At 32.8% G+C, this 27,617-nt stretch overlaps 1 protein-coding gene across 1 annotated transcript; it reads right to left on the bottom strand.

Moving 5' to 3' along the window:
• Nucleotides 1-1,795: 1,795 nt before the first annotated feature.
• Nucleotides 1,796-3,644, bottom strand: LOC122295692 (transcription factor bHLH94-like). The gene is made up of 3 exons (XM_043104779.1): nt 2,927-3,644; nt 2,202-2,636; nt 1,796-2,049 (listed from the first exon to the last, which is right to left on the bottom strand). The coding sequence occupies exons 1-3, from the start codon at nt 3,380-3,382 to the stop codon at nt 1,954-1,956; spliced, it is 987 nt and encodes a 328-aa protein (XP_042960713.1). The 5' UTR covers nt 3,383-3,644; the 3' UTR covers nt 1,796-1,953.
• Between the last annotated feature and the right edge of the window lie 23,973 nt (nt 3,645-27,617).

Raw genomic sequence — 27,617 nt, 5'->3', positions numbered from 1 at the left:
ATACATATACATATGCATGCATATATGTATTAGCTAATAATATAAGCATAATACTTTTATAATTAAATATATAATATGTATTCTAATTACTTTTGTCTACATAATGAATATATTTCATAGGTATATTTTATCATTTGTATAATAATTAGTAGATAAAATTTAATAATTTCATATAATAGTATGTGAGAACCATATATAAAATAGATATATGTTATCATATTAAGTTTATGTATTAATAATATATGTAGCCATATAATATATTTTTATTTTAGATAAATATCAACTAGTTAGATATTAATTATTTATAAATTTTTAAAAATTTTATATTTTAATAGAGGTTCTACTTGTTAGTTGTATAAATTCAATATTAGTTCTTTTATTTATTTATTTAATTTATTAATTATTAAATCTTATTCTAAAAAATAATAATAATAATTCGAGTTCGAGTTCGAGCTCGACTCGACTTGAACTCGGTCGTGGGATGAGCTCGAGTTCGAGCTCGAATTGAGAGTTTAGTTTATCGAGTCGAGTTCGAACAAAGAAGTAAAAAAAATCTTGAACTCGATCTCGAATTCAACCTCGAGTATTTTGAGTTGAGCCGAGCTCGGTAAGCCAAAAATTGACTCAACTCGACTCGATTACAGCCCTAATTGCCACCACTAAACTCAGTCGCTACCACCAAGCTCCATCGTCCCACTAAGTTTCGTCGGCCCCCACTAAGATATTTTTCTCCATTGCCCACATCGAGGCCTTATATCCAATTTGCTCTGATTTGTGTTGATTTCATCTGATTTGTATATTGATTTGGGGTTATTTATGATGAATAAAAATGCTATGTACCAAAATCAACCCAACATGTTTAACCCAACTCGCACAGCTTCTTAATCGTGCAAAAAATGTGAGCTCGAATACCTCATCTTCTAGCAAGGCTTGTTTTTATGCTTCTACAAGCCAGTCATGTAGCAAACGTTCCACGAGAACACTATCAAGAGAGATTCTATTAAGTCTTTTATTTAGTTGGTGTCCTTTCCTTTAATCACTTTTCACAAAAATCCAAAGGGTGGGGCGGGAAAGGCAAGAGCGAGGTGAACTTTGTTGGCAGTTTGAAGGGGTGGCTGTCGGCGATGTTGTGCGTGAGGGCGGTCCATGGGCTTTGGCAGTGCAGTAGCATCAGCAAATACGTTGATGGCTTGGGTGTAAAATGAAGAGGAGAGGGCACAGGAGGAGTTTTGTAAATTTTTGGTCAGCTGTAGTCAAGTGCACAAAATGAAAAATAAAGGATCTAAATTGTAAAATTTTATTGGAGGGTTATTTTTTTGGTATAGACAGACTGACCCGTGAGAAGGTTTTCTCATGATTATATGAGATGAGATTAAATGATATAGTTTAATTTTGTATAATCAAACCAGTTCTTAATTCCTTTTTATATGTTTTTTATCATGCATGTTCCACTATAGTTAAGAATGTGAATAATGAAATATATAGTTTTAAGTTAAATATAACTTGCACACATATATATTTCGAAAAAATAAAAAAATCTATTATAAAAAAATTTATTTATTTTATATGAGTTTCAAAATTTTCCTATTTTTATCAATAGAAATATCAGACTTACACACTAGTATTTAATTTGTATAAATCATTTCTCTATTTAAAACAAAATTGAAAAATCATCTGTTTTAAATTTTAAATAATAAATTAAAAAAAATGGGAAAAAATGTAATAGCTAGCTCAGTGGAAAACATACATTGCATTGGGTAAAATCTTTGTTTTATCAAAGAAAACAAGAAACAAATAAAACAAAATGTTATCAATTCATTCTGAAAGTGAGAGAGCCTCAATTACAAAAGGCGTGATCAATTCATTCTGAAAGGAAGAGAACCTCAATTACAACAGGAAGGGGAGAGAGAGAGAGAGAGAGAGAGAGAGAGAGAGAGAGAGAGAGCTGTGGCTTTAGGTACAGGCAGCTTCTTCTTGAATTCTTCGTAGCATTTGATTAACAGCAGCTGCTATTTCATCTACCGTATTCATCTGGCAGCCTTCCTCAACCTGATCTCCATTTTACAATACAATTAAGCACATCTTTATCAGAAAAGTTTTTTCGTTTTAATATTAGAGCTGCAAAATTGCCAAAAACTAAAAGAGAAAAGAATGTTGAAATATTTATTCGTTTCTTTTCCATTGAATTGATGAATACTAACCTTGACGCTAAACGAATAGAGGACCATCTGATCAACAGTACTACAAGTAACATTAAGGTGGAGAACAGTGAGTCTCAGAATTTGAAATCCAGACACCATCTTCCACAGCTGTCTGGGATGTACTTTCTTTGACAGTATCTTGAGGTTTGCATGGCTCTCCACCATGTTCACTTCTATGTCTGCCACAGCTGCACAGTACCGATGATCATTATTCTGCGCCATGGATTCTTTTTGATCTGTGGCAGACGAGTTGTTGCACTGACGTGTTGTACCAGTCGAGTATTGTGGAAAGATGAAAAACTGAGAAAAAGGTGGAGAAGTTTGAGATTCTTGTTCAGCTTGCTTTCTCCTTTTGTAGACCTCCATGGACTGCAACAGCTGCTCTAGTTCCTTCACAAAATTAATGGCACCTCCTACTATGGATGCTTGGTCACTCTATAATAAAGGAAAAAAAAAAAACCATGACTTTGTGCAGGAAGAAAAAGGGGGGGAATCTGTGAGGAAGATGCAAAAGGCCGATAAAAATAGATAACAATTTCTTCTTTTCCATTAGTTCTCTCTTTTTCCTTTTTCCCTTAATGATGAACATACATACGAACAAAGTCACCAAAATCTTGGGTTTCTGAAATAATTACGTACATAGATAATAAAGAAATAAAGTACTTAGGCGCCTGAATCGATTTGATTGGGAATAGGAAAAAGACAGAAAGACAAAAGTGACTCACCCTCTGGACATAAGAAGGGGGCATCAAGGAGCGGAGCAGAGCAAGATACTCGTTCATCTGTTTACGACGATTGCGCTCAACAGCAATGTGGGTCATCCTCTGGTTCTCGATCTCCACCTCGTTCTTGCTGCACTTTGTGCGCCTTCGCTTGCGCCGAGCTGTCGTCGCAGCCGTGCAGGTCTCTGGGGAATTAGAAGAATTGGGATCCCAGCAGTACTCCTTAACATTCTGCGTAAGTGGAGGAGATGATGAATCCAGATTTGCATGCTCATGGACGCCTTCCTCTATGTTAAATATGTTGTGGTGGGAAACCCCAAGAAAGGCTGAATCATCTTCTTGTAAAGCCAGATTTTCATAGCCCCAAACTCCTCCTGCTCCTCCTCCTCCAAAGTAGTGGAAGTCCTTGCAGCCATAGCTAAATGGATCTTGTGGATAATCCACCGCTTCTAATGCCATTTTTTATGGGATAAAGTTAAGGGCTTAGACCTACTTAATAGAATACCAACAAAACTCAAACAAAAAGGAAACTTCGCACAGAAAGACAAAGAAAAAAAGCAACTTTGTACGAGGCCGAAAGAACTACGTACCCAACAGAACAAACAAATTCACCTTTCCGTCATCTATATCTATATATATCTACCATATATCCAAACCATGAAGAAAGACCAGAGGTTCAGACCCTTTTATAAAGCAATATTAATCAAACTAACAAAAAAAAAAAAAAAAAGCTACAGCGTGTTGCACGTGAGATTGCATTGTAGACTAGTAGTGAATACTCGCTAGCAAGGAGAGAGAGAGAGAGAGAGAGAGAGAGAGAGAGAGGGTGAGAGATTCTCCTGGCAATGGAAAAAGGGCATGCAAAACAAAAACAGTTCTGCCAGGCTACTGACGAGACAAATATAATTCTTCAAAACGCAGTTTGATTATCCACCACACAATTTTTTTAAGAGCGATTGGTAACTTGCTGGCTGAGGCGTCTCTACATAATTTTATATATTTTAATATTATTTTTTATTTTTAATATTATTTATTTTATTTAATTTTTATTAAACTAATTAAATTATGAAAAACACTACTATTCCTCTTCCCATTCCTCCTCAAAATGACTGATGGTCATAATTTTTTTTTTAATTTTTTTTACTTAGTGATTAAGAAAATAATTTTAAATATTTTGATGTATTTTTTCATTTTTTAAAAATATTTAAATATATTAAAAAATATGGAAAATAAAGAAAAAAAAAGTGTACATGCGGTCAAAATAAGCGGTGCACTCTGAGCGGCAGAGTAACACCACCCTTAAATTATTCTATTTATCATCGTACACTATATATTTATTATAAAAAAATAGATATAATATGTAATGTGTGAAGATAATAAATATAATTATTCTAATTTCAAAGATAATCATGTGAGACCTAGGTGTTGTTAGGGAACGCTGGTTTGGTTACATAAAATTAAACTATTTTATCTCATTTCATATAATTATTAAAAAAATTTTAAATTTTTATACAAAATATAATAAAAAATTAAACTTTTTCAAGTATCAAAATAAAACTAATATTCTAATAATATTTTATTCAACGTTTTTCAACAAAACATCTTATCTTATCTCATCTCAATTGTGTAACTAAACTTTTCAATTATTCTTTCCAAAGATTTTCTTGATCTTGAAGCTTCTTTGGCCAAAGAAAAATGTCACACATGCTTAGGGCTGTAAAACGGTCGGTCTGGACCGAAAACACCGACCGGATCGATCGATTTGGTCCGATCCGGACTGGACCGGACCGAAAAATATAGGGTTAAGGTTCGGTCAATGATTCCTTGGACCGAACTAGTTCGATCCGGTCCACGGTCCATGATTCCACGGACAGAAATGGACCGGACCGACCGAATTAAAAATATCTATTTTTATTTTATATATATTATTTTATATAATTAATTATGTAATTTTCATCTAACCTATTCCTATTTATAATATAAAATTTTAAATATGTAATTACAAAATAATATTCTATTAATTAAGTAGTGTATATTATCAATTAATTATAACCAATTCACCATTAACTAATTACTAACATCTACATTTATATCTAATTAAAGTTATTAGATAAATGTTTTGTAAAATACCTAAATTGTAAGTAAATATAAAACAATTGGTAAATTATAAATTAACTAACCTAATACAAATTCCCCATTATGTATATATGTATATAGTATATATATTATAATTTATATATAAATATAATTTATAATTTAAAATATGTATTATGTATGTATATATAATTTATAATATGTATCATTGACCATATAAAATTTCTTTTTAATGAGTTAGTTGCATAATCTACATTAATAATTTACTTAATTTTAATTTAGTAATTTAAAAAAAATGTTTAATTGATTTATTTAGAAAAAAAGAATAAAAAAAATAATTAGATCGGACCGAATGCGGACCGGACCGAACAGACCGATTAGATGTTTGGTCCGGTCCGATCCGAAAAAATAATAGATTGAAAAAATGATGGACCGAATCAAACTGAACCAAACCAGACCGGACAGGACCGTTTTCACCCCTACACATGCTAATAGATTTAAAAAAAATAAATTTATAAATTAATATTTTATTTAATACATTAAATTTATATTATAATAAAAATAATTTTATGTCACGTTAAGATATATTAATTTGTTAATTTCATTTTATAATTTTTATTTTTATTTTTACAGTTGAAGCTTCCTAAATAATCATAAAAATAATTTTCATAAAAAAAAATATCTCCCTTGATTTTCATTAAAAAAAAAAATAGAACTTTTGTCCTATACATATTTTCCACAAGACCGTCACTTTCTCAAATCACAATAAAGATCTTTACTCAAAATATTATTTTATTTTTGCAAAACTCTATACAATCTCATTAATTTTAAACTTTTTCATGCATCAATCACATACTTGTTACCTTCTACGACTGTTTTTTTCCACCTACAAGGCTACAAGCTACTTGTGTAGGTGAACTCCAGAGATCAGGATTCCTTGATTAGGATTAGTTTATATCTAGTTCTATAAATCCCAATCACTTATAACTAAAATAAATGATACACGAAGGGTTAGGATACTGTCATTTCAATATATAGTCCACTAATCACGACTAATTAGGATTTGTTTAGATACATTTATGAATATTAATTTAAAAAACTAAGACTTTGAAAAATTAGAAAAAAACAAACAAAAGAACTACCCCTACGATCAAGGTTCGGATGATTTGTCATCATCGACAGTCAACTCAACCCACTTGAGAGGGCGGTCAGCTTTTCCTAGGTTAAGTTTTAAGGTAAGTGATGATTTCACATTCTAAAATCTATCTTAGGATTGATTATTTTTCTAATTAATTAATCACTGCCATCGCACGAGGCCGAGATATCTCGTTCTAATTAGCCCCCACCCATGTGGTAAGATCTACCCCATCTATGAAGATCATGGGACCGATGGTTAATTATTTGTTTAGTCCAACTCTTGGGTTACGTTGCTGAACACCCAACTTACAGGGTCAAGATTTATAAAATACTACGTCTTAAGAATCCTATGAGGCTCTAGATCATGCTGCTGTTTCATCTAATAAATGGCTGATATATATAGAAAATTTAATCATGCACTACTGCTTGCTATCATGATCTTCACATGATCCTATGATCGTATCTGGGTATCACATAAATAAGGTGATCCTGTAAAACACAAATTTACTAATAACACTCATTCCATAGATCGAGTTAAACTTGCATGTATCAAATAAAAACTGTATCATGTTAAGTGAATGTACAGACTAGATTTTTTATTTTTGGATATATTTGGAGATGGGGATTTCGAATTCCAAACCTCTATTTTGAAGGCCGGGAATAATACTAACCAAGCTACAGATCTTTGGTATGTACAAACTTGATTGATTATAGTGAATGAATAAATTAATCTTGTCCATACATTATTTCTTAGCAATACAAGATTTGTTTTCATTTGGTAACAATAGAGAAAGGGATCATATTGGACCGACTAATTGGCAAAGAGATCAGATATTTGTGAACATGAAAAAGAGAGAGAAGACGAAGCTAGTTGCTGGCGATAAGATCCCAGAGAGAGAGAGAGAGAGAGCCAGTACTGTTTACTTGTCGTTTTTCTCTAATCACCTTTAATAAAAAAACACATTCTCTATGGTTTCTTCCCTTCTTTCTTAATTGGGTCCTTCCATGGAATATTGTTTCGTTGTTTGCACCCGTATTTGTTATATTCATAAAGCAGCTGAATTATTCTGGCTTTGTTCCAAATTAGCTAAGCTACTCTGTTCATGAAAATATATTAATTTATTGTCATGATTCTTTGATCTACTTAACAAGCTTGAAAGTTTAAATAAATATATTAAAATCCATACCCAACTGCCAATATTCCTTTGAATGTATCACCAAACATCGTAGTTTATGAGATTCGACGAATCATTAAGCCTTTAATTAGAAGGCAACTTGGCTATTCTTATATGTCTATAGTCCTCTCATTATCTTCTGTGAGATCTCTATGGAAAGCATAAGTGCTTACTCATATAAAGTGGCTCTATAGCCACTGCTGGAGCTCCCGCTATATTGTATTTCAAGCAGATTTTTTTTTTTTTTTCACATTTTTTTAACACTTTCAAATATTAAAAAAAAAAATTCACAACAACCAAAAATACAATAAAAATCTCACTTTTATTTTAAGGGGTTTGCATGTAGTGGAGTCTTTGGCAATAGAGTGTCTTAGACCCCGTTTGGTTACACAGATGAGATGAGATATTTTAAATAATAATGAATAAAATATTGTTATAATATAATTTTTTAATATTAATTTTGTATTGAGATTTGAAAAAATTACATTGTTTATAATTTGTATAAGGATTTTAAAAAATTATAATGATGAGATGGGATGAAATTTTTGATATTGTGTAATCAATCCAGGCCCAGGTGGCCTCATATGAAAATATGATACATTAGCTGGCATGAAAATGATTAAATTAAAAATAAAAAAATAAAAATATTTTTTTCAGAATACTTTGCAGCTTGAGTACATCAACTGCATTAAAATAACATGCATTCTCGTGAAAATCCAATCTAGATTTGCTTTGTTTACTTAATTTGGGTCGAATCAGCTACATTGGATTTGGAGATTCCCCCATGTAAAATTTTATCAGAGATGTAAACGTACAATTACAAAATTGATCAAGTGAAAATTACCAGTATTCAACAATTTAGAATTATCGATCTATATAAGGGGTTTGAAGCATTGTATAAATGCATCAATTCATGATTATCCAAGACATATTTGCCTTAAGAAAGACTGATCTTATTTGTAAGTTGGTGCGGAGAACAAACATTTAACGCCGATAACATGATGTCGTGACTTGATTTGCAAGAAAGATTTAATTCAAAAACTTGAATCTTCTAAATCAAATCTTATCACATGCATAAACATATATAATTATAGTCGGGATGGTACTATGTCCTTCACAGTTCACACTAGCTTACGAGTAGGAGTAGTCTTTGTCTAATCTAGTCAATATCACATTGATTAGAATATATGAACAGTATTCGGTGATGTAATTGAGTTCTTGCCTAAGAAGTTAAGAACACAGACCCGGCCTAACGTACACGTCTAAGGCTTAAGTTGGCTAATATGAAATCCAGTTGCACCTAGAGACCAATTAATACATGTTTGCACAACTCATCACCTAACAAAACACCAAAATTAATCTAGATTTAGAGGAATTTTATAATACAGCCATGTGGTTTGAGAGCAAAGCACGCAACTCGCAAGCAAATACTCATGATTAAGTAGTACTAAATCTATAGATGTGGCCAAGCGTGCACAAGCTGGTACAAGTTGGCTCATGATATTTAAGTCATTGACATTGTGTAAAAAAGTAATCCAAATATATATGATTTTGCTATGAGGGTTTTATGAAATTGATCCTAAATATATCAGTAGTAGCATATAGGTTTTGTTTGTTTGTTCAAGATCAAGTCAATCACTTGGAGGATACCTCAAATTTGGGGCACCTGCTCTTTGTTTGTTTCTTACCATTTGCCTTTGTGTGGGGGCAAATGCTACTTTTTTTGTTTCAAACCACATGCGATTCCTCTTGTTTATCATCAATTTGCCAAGTGTGTGAGGTTTGCGTGTCACTGTAAAAATGTATATGTGGCATTGACCACGCGCTATCTTACATGACATCGATCTTTTAAAGATCTGATTCTCATTATTTTTTCCACTCTTTATCGACTCTCAATAAAAGCCACCTATCAAAATTAACCTATCGTTGATATGGATTGCAGCTTCGCCAGTCTAACATAACTTGACTTTTTGTTTGTGTTACTTGTTACAGTCCCCCTTATTTGCTATCAATCCTTAATTTTGACACACAAGTTTTACACATCACTGTGAAAGGAAAATGCTATGTTGCCCCTTGGCTTTACCTTTTTAGTTTGACTGCTCGTCTATTTATTTATTTATTTATTTATTTTACTTTCTTAATGATTAAGGAAGTGACTACTAATGAAAATTTAGAAATTTTTAAAAATATATGAAAAAAAGAAGAAAAAATATAAAGTGCAATTACACTAAGGGCACTGAGAGCGATATATACTAGGTGGTAGAGTGGCATTGTCGCATTGTGAAAATCCATGGTACTCACACATGGCCACCTCACATGGCGGCCGATCTTCAAGAGATCTACTTTCTTATGATCATTTTTTTTTCCACTCCAACAACCAATTACCATTGAAACATACCGTTGACATGGTCTACAATTTCTACAGTACCATCTCATAGAATTCCTGCTCTTGCTACATATTTCTCGTTCATATGAAAACAAATAATTTATTAAATAACCCAATGTAAAAATAAAAAATTGTAGATAAAAAGCCATTCCGGTACGAGGTAAAGGCCAGAGAGGGAGGATCGAAACCTTCTCTCCCAAGTCCCAACCTGCAGATTACCTCTAGGTTGGACTCGGACAGCCCAAATCCCGGCCCAAGTTCCTCACTCACGACGGATTTTTTTTTTTTTTTTTTTTTTTTTTTTTTTTTTTTTTTAGAACTACTCCATCATTTCAATCATTTTCTTCTCTCTCTCGTTATTCTAGTCAACTTGGCATCGATATGATCCAAATCAAACGATTGATAATGGTGGATTTTAATTTCTGGAACCAATTTGTTCTTTAAGAAATAATATTTATACTCGTTAATATACAAATGCGATATAATTTTTTTGAAAAAAATAATTAAATAGATACCCACATAATAAAAAATTAATTTTTATTAATAAATTGTATTTTTTTAAAAAATATTACGTGACGTTTGTATATTTAATAATTATATCTAACAATATTAAGAAGGAATCAAAACCACAGCTAGCTGATGAAATCGGACAAACAGACAGACAGGCAATCAAAGGCTTGGAAACGCCAAAGTTTGGGAGGAAAAATGGTTTGTTATTTATGTAGTAGTCTAGATTTGGACATATATATATACAGCATGATGATTCCTCTGACGGAAATGGACAAGAAACAAGTTGGGTATTAGAAGCAGTAGTACTGCAACTCGTTTCCAAAGCCCCGCATGAAACAGCGGCCATTCAATTATTCAAAACCAAGCCCGTAGCCATCATCATTCTGTCACTTGCATTTTCTCCGCCATTTTTTTTTAAAAAAATTGTATTTTCGTCTCACCTTCCAAAACAACATCATAATAATAACAAAACTCCAACAACAATGACAAAAAAAAGTACTAAGGAAAGACAAACTCCAACAACAATAAAGACAAGATCATCATATATATATATATATATATATATATATTATATACATATATATTTATACACATATACACACATATTTCATTTTCTGCCGAATTGTTCAAGTATTTTACGAGATTCGACATTACACTTAAAACGTCTTGTTTTTAGAGTAGTTATAGGAGGAATATGGTAAACACATGCTATCAATCTCTTAATTTAATGATCAAAGCCTAATGCTCATGATCTGATTTTTCAAAAAGTGAAATGATATTATTTCGGGGTTTAAGTTAATTAAAGCTAATTCTCTCTCTGTCTCTCTCTAGCCGTCATCGTGGCAGTGCAGCTCGTATCCTCGTCTTCTCCTCCTCCTCTTTGGCTCATCTTCCTCTTCTTCTCAAGCTCTCTCTCTTGCAACCGTTGTGGGCCGTGGGTTTACTCCAAAGTTGTACTGTAACAGCCCGCTAAAAATTCAATTGTGAAATTTCTATTAACTTTAGGAATCTCGTGAAAACTCCATAAGTTTTCACGAATCCATTAATCGTATAGGTTTTTGTCTAACTACATAGTTAGTGTTATTATTTACTATGGTATCAGAAGTGTGTTTTTGATTATTGGAGATAGTTAGAAGTGTCAAAATGTATTATGGTTTGTGCCATTAGACTCGGAGGGTTATTTAAAGACTTATGGCGCAATAACATTTTTTTCATATTTTCGGACAAAACGTCTGTTCAAAACTGTAGATATTATTGGATAAAAAGAAATATCTTGAGGTAATTTTCGTGAATATTATTGGGTAAAAATATTTTGAGTTGATTTTTATAGATATTATTAGATAAAAATATCTTAAGTTGATTTTTTGTAGATATTATTGGATAGAATATTATGAGATAATCTTTTATAGATATTTTGGGTAGGAGAAAACTACACTCAACTTTCAACTCTAGCCTTATCATCTTCCTTATCTCGTCCATAAGTAGCTCCAGCCATCACCTACAAACTTATCTTCATTTACACGTTCCTTTAAAAGAATATCAAATACTTTCTCTCAGACAGTTTTTAGGAGTTTTTTTGCACGTCCATTTCGAAGCTTTTGTAAGTGTTTTATCATAAAGTCTCATCATATAAGTTGTTCCTTTTTTAGTCTAGTTTACATGGATATATTATTTGTCCCATTTGAAAATCATTTAGTCAGTCAAATATTATATAAACTATAGAAAGGTCATCCTGGAAGATAAACTGGAGAATATGTTATAGTTTGGAGTTTTTGACTAAACTAATGGATAGATATTGGTCCGAAATTTTTATGGAGTATTGTTAACATGTATATATGACTATTGGTTGAGGATTTTTGCATGATTAAAGGTTTTGATGAAAGATTTTCTTAGATTTAGAAACTTAGAAACTGGAAGAAGAAAAAAACAGTTTCTGTCTTGAGAAAGTTTAACTCTTTGGTGGTCTAAACCTATTCTAATGACTTTATTAATTTTATTGGAGGATCCTAAGCATCTTATATACATGTTATATTATTATTTTAAAGATATTTGATGTTAGTTTAAAAAATATGAAATTTTATGCAAAGAAATATTCAGATAAGCCAAAGTATGGATATTCTTGGCTAAATTTATGTTTTGGTTAATTTCTAACCATGCGATCTTGAATTAGAAACTTATATATGTTTTAGAACATCTTTTTAAACCATGTGATGGTTTGGTTTGAAGATCATATATTTATAATTCATAGATCAAGAGATTTATCAAAACTAGTTGAGGAAAAAGTTTCTGTTTTTGGACTAAATGTAAAACCAAAAACTTCAAATGTTATTTTGTGATTTTGGTGACTTTAGTTTGATGATTTAAAGCATGGTTGATGTTAGGATGATATTATGAATATGTTAGAAGTAAGATTTGACTTTTTGAAATTCTTGGAGATGTTTTGATTTAAGGTCAAAACTTGTGATTCAAGTGCTTGGATCTTTTTACAAAAAAGTTTGGTGTTAGTTATTAGCTTTTTCTAAATGGATGTTTTAAGTATGGTTTTGAACTTAGAATTGGAAGATGTTTGTTGCAAAATTTTGGTTTAAGCATGAGTTTTGAAGTTGGAAGGAATTGCAACAAAAATCAAGGGAAATGGCTTATGGATGTTTCGGCCATAGTGTGTTCTTCATAGTTGTGTTTTATTTTAAATTTTTTTGAGTTGATATTTAAGTTTAGGACAAAATTTACATTCCTAATGTAAATTTTGGAAACTTTTGGAATTAGTATGCAAAATCCTTAAGTTATGGGTAAAACGGTCATTTTTTCACATGTAGAGAGTAAAATGAAAATTTTACTCTTTAAGTTAGTATTTTTCATATTTCAAATTATTAGTGATTTAGTTCTAACTTTTAGAATCACTAATTACAGTTCCTTGTGATCGCACTTGAAGTTTTATAAGAAATGCGGAGATCGAGATAAGTTAGCTTTTAACTTACTAGCAGTCTATTGTGTATGTGTGCTAAGTAAAGGAACTACAGTGTATGTATGTGTGTTATCATATATGTCATGCCATGCCAAGTTATCATGTATATGTCTATTATACAAAATTTATTCTGTCATCAAATTTTTTATCTGTTACATAATATATTCTGTCATGTATTACTATACCTTACAAGTACGTCATGCTAAGTATGCCATCTATTACATGTATGTCAAGTCATGTAATATTCACTGTTGCAAGTATGTCATGTTAAATATGTTTTCTATTATATGTTATGCCATGTTACGAAATGTTTCTATCTCAAGTTGGTCATGTATTTCAAGTTATGTTCAAGTCACGTTATGTTACGTCAGGGCTTCAGTCATTTCGTATTCCAGTCACGTTTCATCTTGATTACTTATGTATGGGGTCACAGCAATTGTGGCGCATACACTACGTGAGACACAGCAATTGTGACACGTAGAATACATGGGTCACAACAACTGTGGAGTATGTATTTAAGCAGTTAAAGAATAAGTTTCCGTAAAATACATGGGACCACAACAACTGTGGAGTATGTATTTACACGTAGAATACATGGGGCCACAACAACTGTGGAGTATATATTTTTCATGTTAAGTCAAGGTTGTGTAGAATACATGAGGCCACAACAACTGTGGAGTATGTATTTACACGTAGAATACATGGGGCCACAACAACTGTAGAGTATGTATTTTTCATGTTAATTCAAGTTTCAAAGCAAATTCATGCTAAGTCAAGTTTCAGATCAAGTTCATGTCAAGTCAAGTTCAGTTCATGTTTCAATTTAAGTTATGTCAATTATGCTATGTTGTACACCAAGTTATGCTTTAATTACTTATGAATTTAATTATACATTTATACTTTTACTGTCATCCATGCATTATTAGCTTGTGTGGAAGTTTTTTGTTAACTTATTAAGATTTGTAATCAAATCTCACTTTGGTAGTTCCAACTACCATTCCCCCCGAATGGTAGCTCTTGTTACAGGACCTGAAGGAGAATCAGAAGCTGATCAACTAGACACAATTAACTAAGCGACGGTGCGACATAAATGTTAATATAGTAATTAACGTAAATTACTACTTGTACGATTGAGTTGCATCTCTAGTACTTTTTGGATCATAACCATTTTGGACTAGTGTTGTGATCTTAGTTGTTCAATGGATTTTTATGTATGAAGTATGTTTTAAGCATTTGGGATATTTTCAATTTAGTGCATAGTATTGCTAAAGAAAAAATTTATCCGCTGCGAATATTGCATATTGTTAGATACATGTTAGGAATATTGTATTTTATATGTCATGAACGGGGGCAAGTAACCTTGTGTTGCATGTCTCGACGCTTTAAATGTCCGTCCGATCCCAAACGGAATTTTGGGGACGTCACATGTATTATTTTAGGTTATTTTTTTGTTATTTCTAATTTGTTGTGTGTTGTGTTGTGTTGTGGATTTTTGTGTATTTCGTTTGCGGGGGAATCGACCGATGGTCCATTCCCACACTCCGACACACGGATGGGGTGCTCCATCCCCAGGATGCGGTGGCAGATTCTTGGGAAGCAAAAACACCCCATCCACCCACGTGGGGGTGGGGTGCAGAAAGTTGGGGTTGCGGATACATAACACCCCTAGATCAAACACATTGTTGATTTAAAATATGCCAGAAACATGATAAGTTTACATAAAAATGAATTTGTGCTTTGACCTTCTTCTTTCTTTCATTTTTTTTTCTTCTTTTTTTTAATGAATATAATGAATGCTACAATAAATAATGTGTTACACGCGCATATATATATATATATATATATATATATATATATATATATTTTTCTTTTTCTTTTAACTCACCATGTATTTAGAGATAGCCCCATTCACATTTCATGTTAGTTATTGAGTTCACGTTGGCCAACTCGTTTCAGTAGTTGCTTTCGCCCTAGAACTCATAAGAGAATTTTGTTTTTATTAAAGAAAAATCATAGTTGGAAGCTGATGACGATAATTTTTTTTTTTAAAAAAAATTGAGTCTGTTTTAATAGAATATAATTATTTTCGCAAGAAATAAGTGGCAATAATTATCTAATTTTCTTTTAAAATGCATAGATTTTTTTCCTCTCAAATGTCTTCATATTTTATAGAGATCAGTGTGCATATTCTAGCCAAAGAGAACTCGTGCCACTGATTTCTGTATCTTTTTAAAGTTTGACAGGATACCAAATCTCACTCATATGGGTCTTTAGAAGTTCGCCCCACTTCAAATAATCCAAGTCCAATTTCTTTTTTGAGCTCAAACAATCACACAAATCTTAAATGAATAGTTATTCTATTTACAAATTAGTATAGAAAACATACCATCTGATTGATTTGTAAAATTTAAATTTATAAGTATTTGTTACAAATCAAGTCCGACGGTATCAGTAATGTGGAGTGTGTGTCTTGTACACCGAATTATAAAAAAAATTCTTTCCAATTTAGGTAGTGGAGTATTCTCATCGTATTTTATTATTATTTATTATTTGTTGTAAACCATGTTGAATTGTATGACCACATTTATTTAGTCGTCAAATGCATAGTACATAGTCTCTTTTGTAACCCTATATATATGGGTATATTGATGTTATATGATATATACGAATCAATAAGAGAATCTCCTCTCATTCTCTCTCAACCTATCTGAGCTCTCTTTCTATCTTTGAATTTCTTTCTCTATTTTCATGATTTCATAACACGTTATCAGCATGATGCTTGTAAAAATCTTTCAACTCCCAGCTCCCATTTCTCTCTTTCGAAATTGGTTGCACATCAAAGTAGCTTTTCTACAAATTTTTCCTGCGAGCTTAATGGATCGATCATGGAGCGTGTACAATACCACAAGTTGATCCAGTTTTGGCCTGCGCCGACGATTCAGATTTGAAAATCGCCTGCAAGACTCTCGCCGACCCTCCTCCTCTCCAACATGTACCAACGCCCAGACATGATCACACCTGGCGTGGACGCCCAGGGCCAGCCCATCGACCCTCGCAAGATCCAAGAGCATTTCGAGGATGCCAGCGGTAGATCAAGCTACCGATTATCCTGTAGCATCCGAGAGATCGGTAGGAATCAATCTCAAGACCCTTAGTTGCTACCGATCTAGTACTCTGGCTTTGCACCCACGAGGCCATGTCGGCAAAGAGTCTAAAGAAGAACTGGATGCAACTTTTGCTTCCACTGTAACTTGCTCTTCCAGAAACCAAGCTTATGTTCCGAAACTCCAGGCTTCGTTCGTTTAGCCACGTTACCTTGGCTTGGCAATTCAGCCATTCACTGGTCGATGAGCGCCGTCGGATTGCACCTGACAGCACTGTATTTAATGAAACTAAATGCTAAGGAAAGTCAGCCATGGCAAGGCCAAGCTCTGTCTTCTTCATTTTTGTTTCTTCATGCAGTCCTCAATTTCTCAACCAGGATCTCCAGGTGATTTCGGCCCTCGAACGTGGAGCCAAAGGCATCATTTTCTTAGCTAAAGACAAAACCTCTGACAAAGCAGCCCCACTTTCTTGACTTTGGAGGGATGTGGCCGTCTTTGTTGAAGATATTGTGCAGCACCTTTGTTTGAATGTAGACAAAGGTGAGGTAGGCAGCCCCACCTTCTAGATTCTACGTTGCAAGCACTTGAGGGCATTGTGGGCAAAGGGAAACTTGTGGTGTCTACCTCAACCTCACTTCTCCATGTTGCCGTTGATCTAGTCAATAAGACTAAGCTGGACAAGGACATCAAATCATGATTTGCTTTTGCAGCTCAAAAGGTTCTCGAAGTGAATGCATTGGCCATGGGAGATTAGCTGAGATAGAAGGCCTAGAACCACTTCATGACTTGGTCAATGCGATCAATGATTTGGCTAATATAATAAAAGCTCTAGGATGGGCTTGGCACCATGGGAGACATATTCACGTGATCCTGAAGAAAAAAAAAAATTTAGAGTTTTTCAAATAAAAAAAAAAATAATAAGCAGGTGGGAGGAGTAAAACATTTGGTTACGTTGGAAGATTAAAGTCAACAGCTATCACAAGTATTATTTGATAAATTATTGAATCCGAGATTACAGCTCATTATAATTTATGCACCTGAAGTTGCATAATTGAAATTGTGGAAAGAATATATATTTGAATGAACGTCTCGAATGTGCTCCTGAAGTAGCAATATCGAGTATGCTCCTGAAGTAGCAATATGAAATGCAAACGTTCACAATATATTTAAAATTATATATGGTCTTTTAAATGACTGATCAAAATAATGAGCTTTTGATGAGAATCATTAGTCACGTCTTACTATATCTACATCATTCCCTGAAGTGAATGATAATGAATTTATATCATTCTATTCCCTGAAGTGAAAAGAATGATGCGTTTCATTCAAAGAAACTAAGAGATTGGACGTGATAATGAATATCTTTTCGGGCCAGAAGCTCGTATTGGAAAAGCTGTAAGCTTTCTCTTTGAGATGATATTATACAAATTATTGAATCAAATATTATGATGCATCAAAAGGTGATATGATTCAAAATATTTGTATCTTTTCATGGTTATCTTGATCATCCAAAATCAATTACGATAAATCGAATGATTTTCATATGGACGTCCATAAAAGAACCAGAAGATTCTTTTACTATAAAGTTTTATCACCAGAAGTGGAAAGAAAAATTTGCTTGAAGCAAATAAGATGAAATTATTCGATATTATCTTGATTATCATATGTGAACCAGAAGTTCAGATGATAATTAAATTTTGGATACAATAAGATAAAAATGTCTCATATTCTAGCTGCTAAAATCTCAGTGAGGATTGAAGTCCCTGTAGGACAATTAAGAAATTCAGTAGTCTAAAGACATGTATAAAGGCATGTGAGACTTATCGATACAAAAGATAGAGTATCTCAAAAGAGAAAGGCACAAATAATTTGGTACTCCTGAAGAGGCCATTCCCACAAAACAAGCAATAAAGTCCATCCAAATTCTCTGTATAAAATTCTCCTATATAAACTCTTAAAGAGTATAAATCTCCTGAAAAGTGCCTCCTGAAGAGGTTTTTTTATGAAAATGTCTTCCCTTGAAGAGAGACAGGTACCTGAAAATAACGAGATCTCGTTACATTTCATGAATATTGGAGAAATTATGGATAGAAATAAAATCGTTGTCGACAACGTATTTCCATATGAGATGGCAATTGACATTATCAGAAATAATGATGAAAGTGAATCAAGAACCGTCGAAGAATACGACGTAAAATATTGGCCAAATTTGAAAGAAACAATTCCTGCAGAATTGATTCACTAGTAAAATATGATGCATCGGGACTTATAGTCCAAACACCTAAAGAGGTGATGCTTGTTGAATGTCAGTGGGTATTTATAGAAAGGAAATAAAAATGTGATATATAAATCACGAGTCAATTTCTCCATTCCTGAAGAATTGATATCACTAGTTAAATGTGATAAATATGGACCTGAAGGCCAAACACCTAAAGATGTGATTTTTGTTAAATATCAGTAGATATTTATATACATGATATAAAAAGTTTGAAACTTTTAATATGAAAATGTGATATAGAGATCACAAGTTAGTTTCTCGAAGAAACAATATTGATATGATTTTAAAGTGGTTGAAATCATACTGAGATTTTTATTAGCTTGAAAGTTACCGAGAGTTTGGATATGCATGATTAACTGCATATTTATATGGATCATTGGATCATGATATATATATGAAAATCCCTGAAGGATAGAAAATGTCTGAACCTTCTAATATGAATACATCTGGAAATATGTATTCTATCAAGTTTCAAAGATCCTTATATGATCTAAAGCAATCCAAACACAAATGAAAACAAGCTATTATTGCAGTTTATATATATGATTTAAATGTCATTGAGGCTCCAGAAGAGCTCATGAAACTGCACATATTTGAAATATAAATCTGAAACCCTTGCGGCTTCAAGGGGAAGATGGATGATGTTATTAGTCATGAAATACCATCTTTTAATACAATTAATATTTCAGATTCATATTATGGGTTTGATATGAAGTGTGCATTATTAAAGAAGAAATAAAAGGGAGCACACAGAACATTTACTAAAAGATAGAAACACAAATATGAATATTTGTGAAATATTATTTTATTATCTTGAAGTAAGAATTATACAAATTTGAGACACTTTGCCTTATTCTTCAAACGCTCTTGTTCTTCAAGAATCTGCATGGCATCCCTATCTAAAGGGGTGGGCAATCGAAAAGAAGATTTAAGCAAGAATTTTAAATTCCTATTCTCTTTCTTTATTGATTCTATCTTCATGTTGGACTCCAGAAGAAGTCGCTGAAGTATAGCAATATTCTCGTGGAGTTTGTCAACTCCACAAGTTCTGGATTGCAGTCGCTGAGAAAATGCGACAATGGATGATGAGTATTGGGTACCGAGACTCACAAGCTCATAGATAGCTTCATTATTTGACCTATGAGTCAGATCATTATATTGCATGATAGTACCTGTGGTAGAAGCAGGAACAGCTGATGAATGAGGTGCATAATACCTCATATATTGACCCTGAGAAGATTGCTGAGCCATTACAGAGAGAGATTGCAGGATAAGAATGCAGAAAGAGATTGCAGAGTAAAATGCAGTATGATTACAGAAAATTGAAGAAGATGAGATGCGAATGAAGATGAGCTGAATATCTCTTTTATAGAGAAAATTATGATACAGCATCTCTCGTGAAGCAAGAGAAAAAAGACGAAATATAGCTTCATAGCTCTGCTGCACCTGACAGCACGCCTGACAGCTGCAGCCCCTGACAGCACGCCTGACACCTACAGAGGAGTTGAAAATCCGCGATGCTTGTCTGATCTTAAAAGGCTGGCCACCGTTTTTATTAAAAAATGAGGTTAGCGGTTTAATGTTGATGAATTCTCCACTAACTGTGTTATTTACAAGAACTCCAGAAGAGTACAACTCCAGAAGAGTAGTGATGAGCAGAAAGATCTAGTTGTGATTATTTTATCAACATGGATCAAGTCCACAGTTAGTTGGATGTACAGATGCGAGTTATCTTTCAGATACACACAAGAAGATCATTGCAATTCATGAGAAGAAAGTTGAAATTGATATCAAGAAGATACGGTCAAGTAAAAATCTGGAAGATTTATTCACTAAAGCACTACCAACTGCAACGTTTAAGAAGATTATGCAGAACATTGGAATACAGAGGTTTGAAGACCTGTTATCATGCACTTTTCAGGGGAAGTAATGTCTTGAAGACTTGTACTGATTGTACTCTTTTTCCTTCGCTAAGGTTTTATCCCACTGGGTTTTCCTTTGCAAGGTTTTAATGAGGCAATCATAAAGCACTCGGCGATACACATGAATACTGTACTCTTTTTCCTTGGCCATTGGTTTTTTTCCACAAGGTTTTTCCTTGGCAAGGTTTTAACGAGGCATATTCTATAAATATGGCCATCCAAAGGGGAAGTGTTGTAAACCATGTTGAATTGTATGACCACATTTATTTAGTCGTCAAATGCATAGTACATAGTCTCTTTTGTAACCCTATATATATGAGTATATTGATGTTATATGATATATACGAATCAATAAGAGAATCTCCTCTCATTCTCTCTCAACCTATCTGAGCTCTCTTTCTATCTTTGAATTTCTTTCTCTATTTTCATGATTTCATAACATTATTATTTTAATTACTTTTTACATATTTTTTATTACTATTAACTATTATTTAATTTTTTATTATTGTTTTCTATTATTTATAAAATATTTAAAATCATCTTAAAATCAAATCTAAGAGATAAGTTTCCTTTTCATATGACTAGTCAAGTACTAATCGTACATCGGGGGACACCAAATTATAACCGTTCAAAACTAATTTCTGATCCTTTTTCCAACTCATGTAGTTGAATCCTTCTCACGCTGGCCCAACGGGCCAACTGACAAGATTAATATACTGTTGAGAGCCTAGGTCGAGTTGTCTTCTGAACTGATTTATCATTATTTTTCTCGGTCTAGTATCTGTTGATGTCTGATTTTGGAGGTCGGATTCGGAGATGGTGACGATGGAGGCGATGTACAGACTGTACAGTCATGGACCATGACAAAATTTAGTGAAAGGAAAAATGATAGAAAATCAACTAGACATCAATTTTTCTATTAAAGATCTAGAGTCAGGAAAATAATCCATAATAAAATAGCAAAGATTCAGAAAAATAAAGGTTCCAAGTCTTGGTAATTTTTTCTCTTTATTACGACGTAAAGATCGATGGAGTCTTTCTTGAGTTTGAGTTTTCCTTCGCAAATGACTCAAATTCTTCTCAAATTTTTGTTGGGCTTCTTTTTGTGGAGCCTGGTTCTGATTGTGTGCAGCTTGATTTAATGACTTGACTTAACAATGAGGCTTGAGTAGTGGATATTTGGCTCTAAATCCGACCAAAGCCACTAATTAGAGTTTACTATAGATTGATTGTATGGCAGCCGCACTGTATGTTTAATTTTCATCTTAATAAAATTTTCTGTAACTCTATGAACATATGTACGTTGCCGAATCACGTAAATTTTATATGATTGATTCTACTTTTTATTTTATCTTTTATCTTATCGTTCCCAACAATTTTGTCAGGATAAAGCTTCTTGGTCAAAAACAATTACGTCATAATGAAATTTAGCTGAAAATATCTTGTATAGTATAAATATAAGGTATTTATAGTATATACATGACGTATGAATCTCTATAAAACTTATAGAAAACAATAGCTATGCATACATAATACAAGATATGTCTACAATAAACAGGCAAATATATATATATATATATATATCTTGTCACAATATTCATGGTGAATTACATGGTACTACTCATGCTCACCTATGAAACCATAGTTGTTGCGTGGATATATCTCAGTGCTTGTCAATCAAAATCATGCAAATTTTCTAATGAAAAATACAGAAAATAAATTGAAATAAATAAAATAGATACGAGTTGAATGAATAATATTCTTGCATAACAAGGTACCGACTGTAGAAAAGGTCCTAATTAATTAATAACTCGATTTTGGTTAATTTTGAAATGTTCAACAAGTACTACATATCATTTATCATTGGGGTTTTCATATATATATAATTGCTATATACATACTTTCAGGTCGCACCCGGCCAATTTGCATAAGCGAAGCTTCTTAGCCTTTTGCATATCTTTATATATATAAAGTGGCTATCTAACGGAATTTTATTGGTTTAACGGTTTTTGTTGTTTTACCGTTAAAATTAACGCCGTTAGTTACATGAATAAATTAAAGTGGCTCTCTCTTCTTAAAAATTCTTAATTTTTTAATCTCTCTCCCCAATCACTTATGAATAAATTCATAATTATTAAACTTCATGCAGCATGCATGATCCTGTAACCTATGCATTGATGATCATTTATTTATGAGGTATATTAGATATCTATATATATATATATATTCTATTAAATATATCTATATAAATTATATAAATATATATTCTATATTCTATTATATATATATGATCTTTTATATAAATTATAATTTATATATCAATTTATTTATGTGATTTAAAATTTTTATTCATTCCTTATATAAACAAAGAGAAATGTAAAATAATTAAGTTTAAATATATTTACCAACTACATTTACGAATACAATTATCCTAATAAAATATTATTTATTTATCAATTTAAATTCATTATGAAACATTAAAATCAAATAATAATATCTTATAAAAACCTTAGTATTTTATTTCTTTATAAAAATTATGTTACTTTTTAAAAATAATCGCTTTATTAAATTAAGAAAACGTGCCTTTACTGTTAACAGTTTATCTCCTGTGCTGCACATGTTTGTTTCAAGATTCTTTTTTTTTTTTTTTTTTTTTTTTTTTTTAAATTCTAAATGCTTTAAAACTGATTTAAGTCTATCTTACTATTTGATGTTAGAATTTATATATTTTTTTTCTAAAAATATTACATTATTATTCAAAATTTTTTCCTTAATAAAAATAATATTTCTATACACTGGACGAACGTCCCTTGGACGTTGCCCAACTACTAGTATATATATATATATATATTAATTAGATGCGTCTGGTTCATGTATTAAAAGTTAAAGGAATACATGGATTTTTTAATTAATGAGCAAAGGAATTGTGAAGATATGACTAATAATTATATATTTAATTTTAACTCTGCCCACAGTTCCACGAATTATAAATGTAAAATAAACCAAATTAAATGGAAGTCACGTACGCTACGCTCATTTGGTTGATTCAAATTAGCAGGTTGAACAGAATATGTATGTATATATACATATATATATATATATATATATATATATATATATTTATATAAGTTTGAGTCTTTGGTTTGGCATCGATTGTAATCCATTTAAAATTTGATAACCTAGCTAATCAATCGTTTGAAATAAATAATGTCGTTGCAGACATGGTTTTTATTTTAATAAAAATACTATTTTTATTAAGAAGTTTATTTACGAGTATGTTTATTCACAGAGTTTTTGTTACGTATAAGTAAAATTGCGTACTAATATGCGTACTAATACTGATTTCTTCATATTCAAAATTTAAATTAACAGTGTTTTTAATAAAATCTACTTTTTGACCAATCATATTAAATTGGTGCATAGATTAGTACACAATTATGCTTGTAACTAGATTTTTCTTTATTTGCATATTTAACATCCTTAGTCACTATCTTGAAAAAAAAATAAAAAAACATCCCTAGTCACTCTATTCCAACATTGATGATATGGAGAATGAGAGAAGGAGATCAAGAAGACGAAAAGAAGGAGAGGAAGTGAGCGGCAGCTGCTGGAGGAGATCACGAAGAGGGAGAGGAGACCAAAAGATGAGAAGAGGAAAGTGAGCGACAAGAGATAAGGGGGAGAAAAATAAAAACTTTAGCCTCAAAGTGATTATATAAAAATAATCTTACAAACTGATATTGTTTGTTGATTGTAAAGTTATTTTTATTGTAAAACAGATTCGACGGATTACATGAAGCCACGTTAATTTATAGGATTACTTTTATGTAATCCTTTTGTGACTATAACACTCCTCAGAAAAAAATAAGATTACCTACAGTTTTTTTTTTTTTTTTTTTCCTTTGGGGCAGGTGGGTACCCATTTCTGCCCCTTCCCGTTTTTTGATTTTCTAGTTTTAATTCGCCTACTTACTAGGTGATATCGGGTGGATCATCCACTTGATACCTAGCAGGTGCTGGCAGAAGGACTACGAGGTCCCGTCCACCCAGGCCTATGGCCGCTAGCTTCCTCAGCAGATACAATCATGAACCAAAACTATTTGATCAGCTATTTGAGGATGACACGGTGAGCCAAATCTGAAAAATCCTTCTAACCAGTGTGCCAAGGGAGGATAAACTTATAATTAACTGACTGACTCCTAATCCCAATTTCCCCACTAAGTAGTCCTATTTGTGGAAGTTTCAAATATTAAATGCACGCTTCAAAATGTTGCTATGGAAGGTTGAGTGGTACATCTTTCCAATAAAGAAAGACATCTTCTCTCCGTAAGCAAACTGATCATGTGATAAATATATATATTAATTAACCTTGCCTCTTTCTATTGTGGCAGTTCACAAGGGTAATATGGAGGTTGTCGCCCTAGCCAGTTGACACCAGAGTCTTCATCACTAGCCTTCAGCCAACAACAGAACATTGGGTCAATGTGAGGACTAGATCTTATACCTAATAAATAGAAACACCATTTCAGTATCTTTAATTTGCCTCGGTGGCAATGGAACTCATATAGAAGGCAAGAATGAGCTCATTGTTTATGGTATCTGATCACCTCATGTCTTCTCACTTTCTAAACAAATAAACTCAAGCATAGTTGTAAGGAAAGTAAAAACAATAAGAAAAATAGAGAGCAAGGTCGATGGAGAAGAAAACTTTTCCTCTGGTGTATTACCTTTTTCGTATATTTACAATTGCAGCAAAGGAATTGTATATGTACATATATGAATCATAACTAACTAACATAATTTATCTAGTTGTCCTACTGCTAGTTGGTAAAATGTAAAAGAAAATAAAAGGGCAAAAAAAAAAAAATACATTAAAATGCAGAAGGATAATTAACGACATGCAGCTACCTTTGCAATACTACTAGTAGTTTGACTCATGTCCTCTAACACCCCCCACAAGATGGAGAATAGAAATTTACTATTCCCATCTTGAGCAAATGTGAGTATAACAGATGAGAGGGTAAGGCCCTTGTGAAGATGTTAGCTAGCTGAGTTTGGGAGGACACCGAGATTGCTTGAATCTGATCTCTAACTAAGCGACAATCAAATTTAATATGTTTTGTTCTCTCATGAAACACTGGGTTGGCAACAATGTGAAGTGCCGCTTGATTGTCACAAAAGAGAAGAGTAGCTTGAGGATGATGGATGCCAAGATCAGTGAGGAGATAACGAAGCCAAGTTAATTCGGAACATATGGCAACCATAGATGTGTATTCAAATTCAGCTGAAGATCGAGAGACAACCATTTGTTTCTTGGATTTCCAAGAAACTAGAGAATCGCCTAAAAGGATACAATAATCTGTTGTTGAGCGACGAGTGTCGGGATAAGATGCCCAATCTAAATCACAATATGCCTTAAGCTGTAATTGAAAAGAAGAGGATAGAAGAATGCCTTGATCAGGGGTTGTTTTGATGTATCTAAGAACTTTGTAAGCTGCTACCAAATGAGAAGATCGCGAGCTACCCATGAATTGACTTAAGAGTTGAACAGCAAAACAAAGATCTGGTCGTGTAACTGTTAAATATAGCAATCTCCCAATTAACCTTCGGAACAAGCTGGGATTAGTGAGAGGAGTGCCTTCATCCTTACTGAGTTTAAAATTTTGATCCCTGGGAAGCTTGAGAGGCTTGCAACCAAGCATGCCCGAATTAGCCAAAATATCCAAAGCATACTTCCTTTGACATATGTGGATGCCTTGAGAAGATCGAGCAATTTCCAAGCCCAAAAAATATCTTAAACAGCTAAGGTCTTTAATTTTGAACTTGTGATTCAAAAAAGATCTGTGTGAATCAATGGAGTTTTGATAAGTACTAGCAACTACAATGTCATCCACATAAACCAATAAAGCAGTATAAGAAGTCTCATAATGTTTAATGAACAAACTATAGTCAGCTTTGGATTAAATAAAACTAAAGTCAATGAGTGAGTTAGAGAATTTGGAGTACGACTGCCTAGAGGCTTGTTTAAGCCCATAAAGACTTTTGTGTAGCTTACAAACTTGGTTGGGTTTTCCTTTGTCATACCCAGGTGGTTTTTTTATATAAATTTCCTCGGTTAAGTCACCATTGAGGAAAACATTGTTTATATCAAATTGGTATAAAAACCATCCTTTGACTATTGAAATAGTAAGCAAACACCTCACGGTGACAAGTTTGGCAACTGGTGAAAAAGTTTCGGTATAGTCAATACCTTCAAGTTGAGTGTAGCTCTTTGCTACTAAACAAGCTTTTAATCTCTCCACAGTACCATCAGATTTGAATTTTATTTTGTAAATATACTTACAATCTATTGCTTCTTTTTCGGCAAGTAGATCAGTGATTGTCCAAATATGGTTTTGTTCCAAAGCTGCAATTTCAGCTTCCATAGCTTGGCACCAACCAGGATCTTTTAAAACTTGCTTCTAAGATGTAGGTTCAGAATGAATTGAAATGGAGGAAGTGAAAGCTTGAAAAGATGGGGTAAACTTTTGATAGGAGATGCAATTAGATAAAGGAAAAAGCTTACCATGAGGAGCAGCAGAAACCTTGGAACCCAATTGGTGAGATGAGTTAAGCAATACCTGTTGGCAATGAAAATCTTATAAGTATTTTGGTGCTGTCCTAAGCCTAGTTGACCTTCAAAAGGGGGCAATTGAAGGCTGGGTATGAGTGGTGTTAGTGGAAAGGTTCGGAGAAAGGGATGAGGAAGTGGTATCGGGTGGGGAAATAGAGCTGGTAGAACTATCAAGTGAAGGACTAGCAGTGGATTGAGAGGATGGGAAATGAAGATTTGTGGGAAAAATACAAGGAGTAGGGAAGCTGGGATGGAAAATAGGAGCAGATGGAGGGGGTTGAGAAGGGATGGAAGATGGTTGTTGGAATGGAAAAATATGCTCATGGAAGACAACATCTCGTGATATGAAAATGGAGTGAGTTTGAAGATCTAAAAGTTTATATCCCTTGGTTCCAAAAGGATAACCAAGGAAGATACATTGGTGACCTCGTGGGTCAAATTTCTTCCTACTGCTGGAAATGGTGGCTGGAAATGGTACCATGTAAGGAAAGTAAAAACAATAAAAAAAAT

The sequence above is a fragment of the Carya illinoinensis genome, chromosome 15 (genome assembly GCF_018687715.1).
Source record: "Carya illinoinensis cultivar Pawnee chromosome 15, C.illinoinensisPawnee_v1, whole genome shotgun sequence".
NCBI lineage: Eukaryota > Viridiplantae > Streptophyta > Magnoliopsida > Fagales > Juglandaceae > Carya > Carya illinoinensis.
This window is presented reverse-complemented; position numbering and strand designations above follow the sequence as displayed.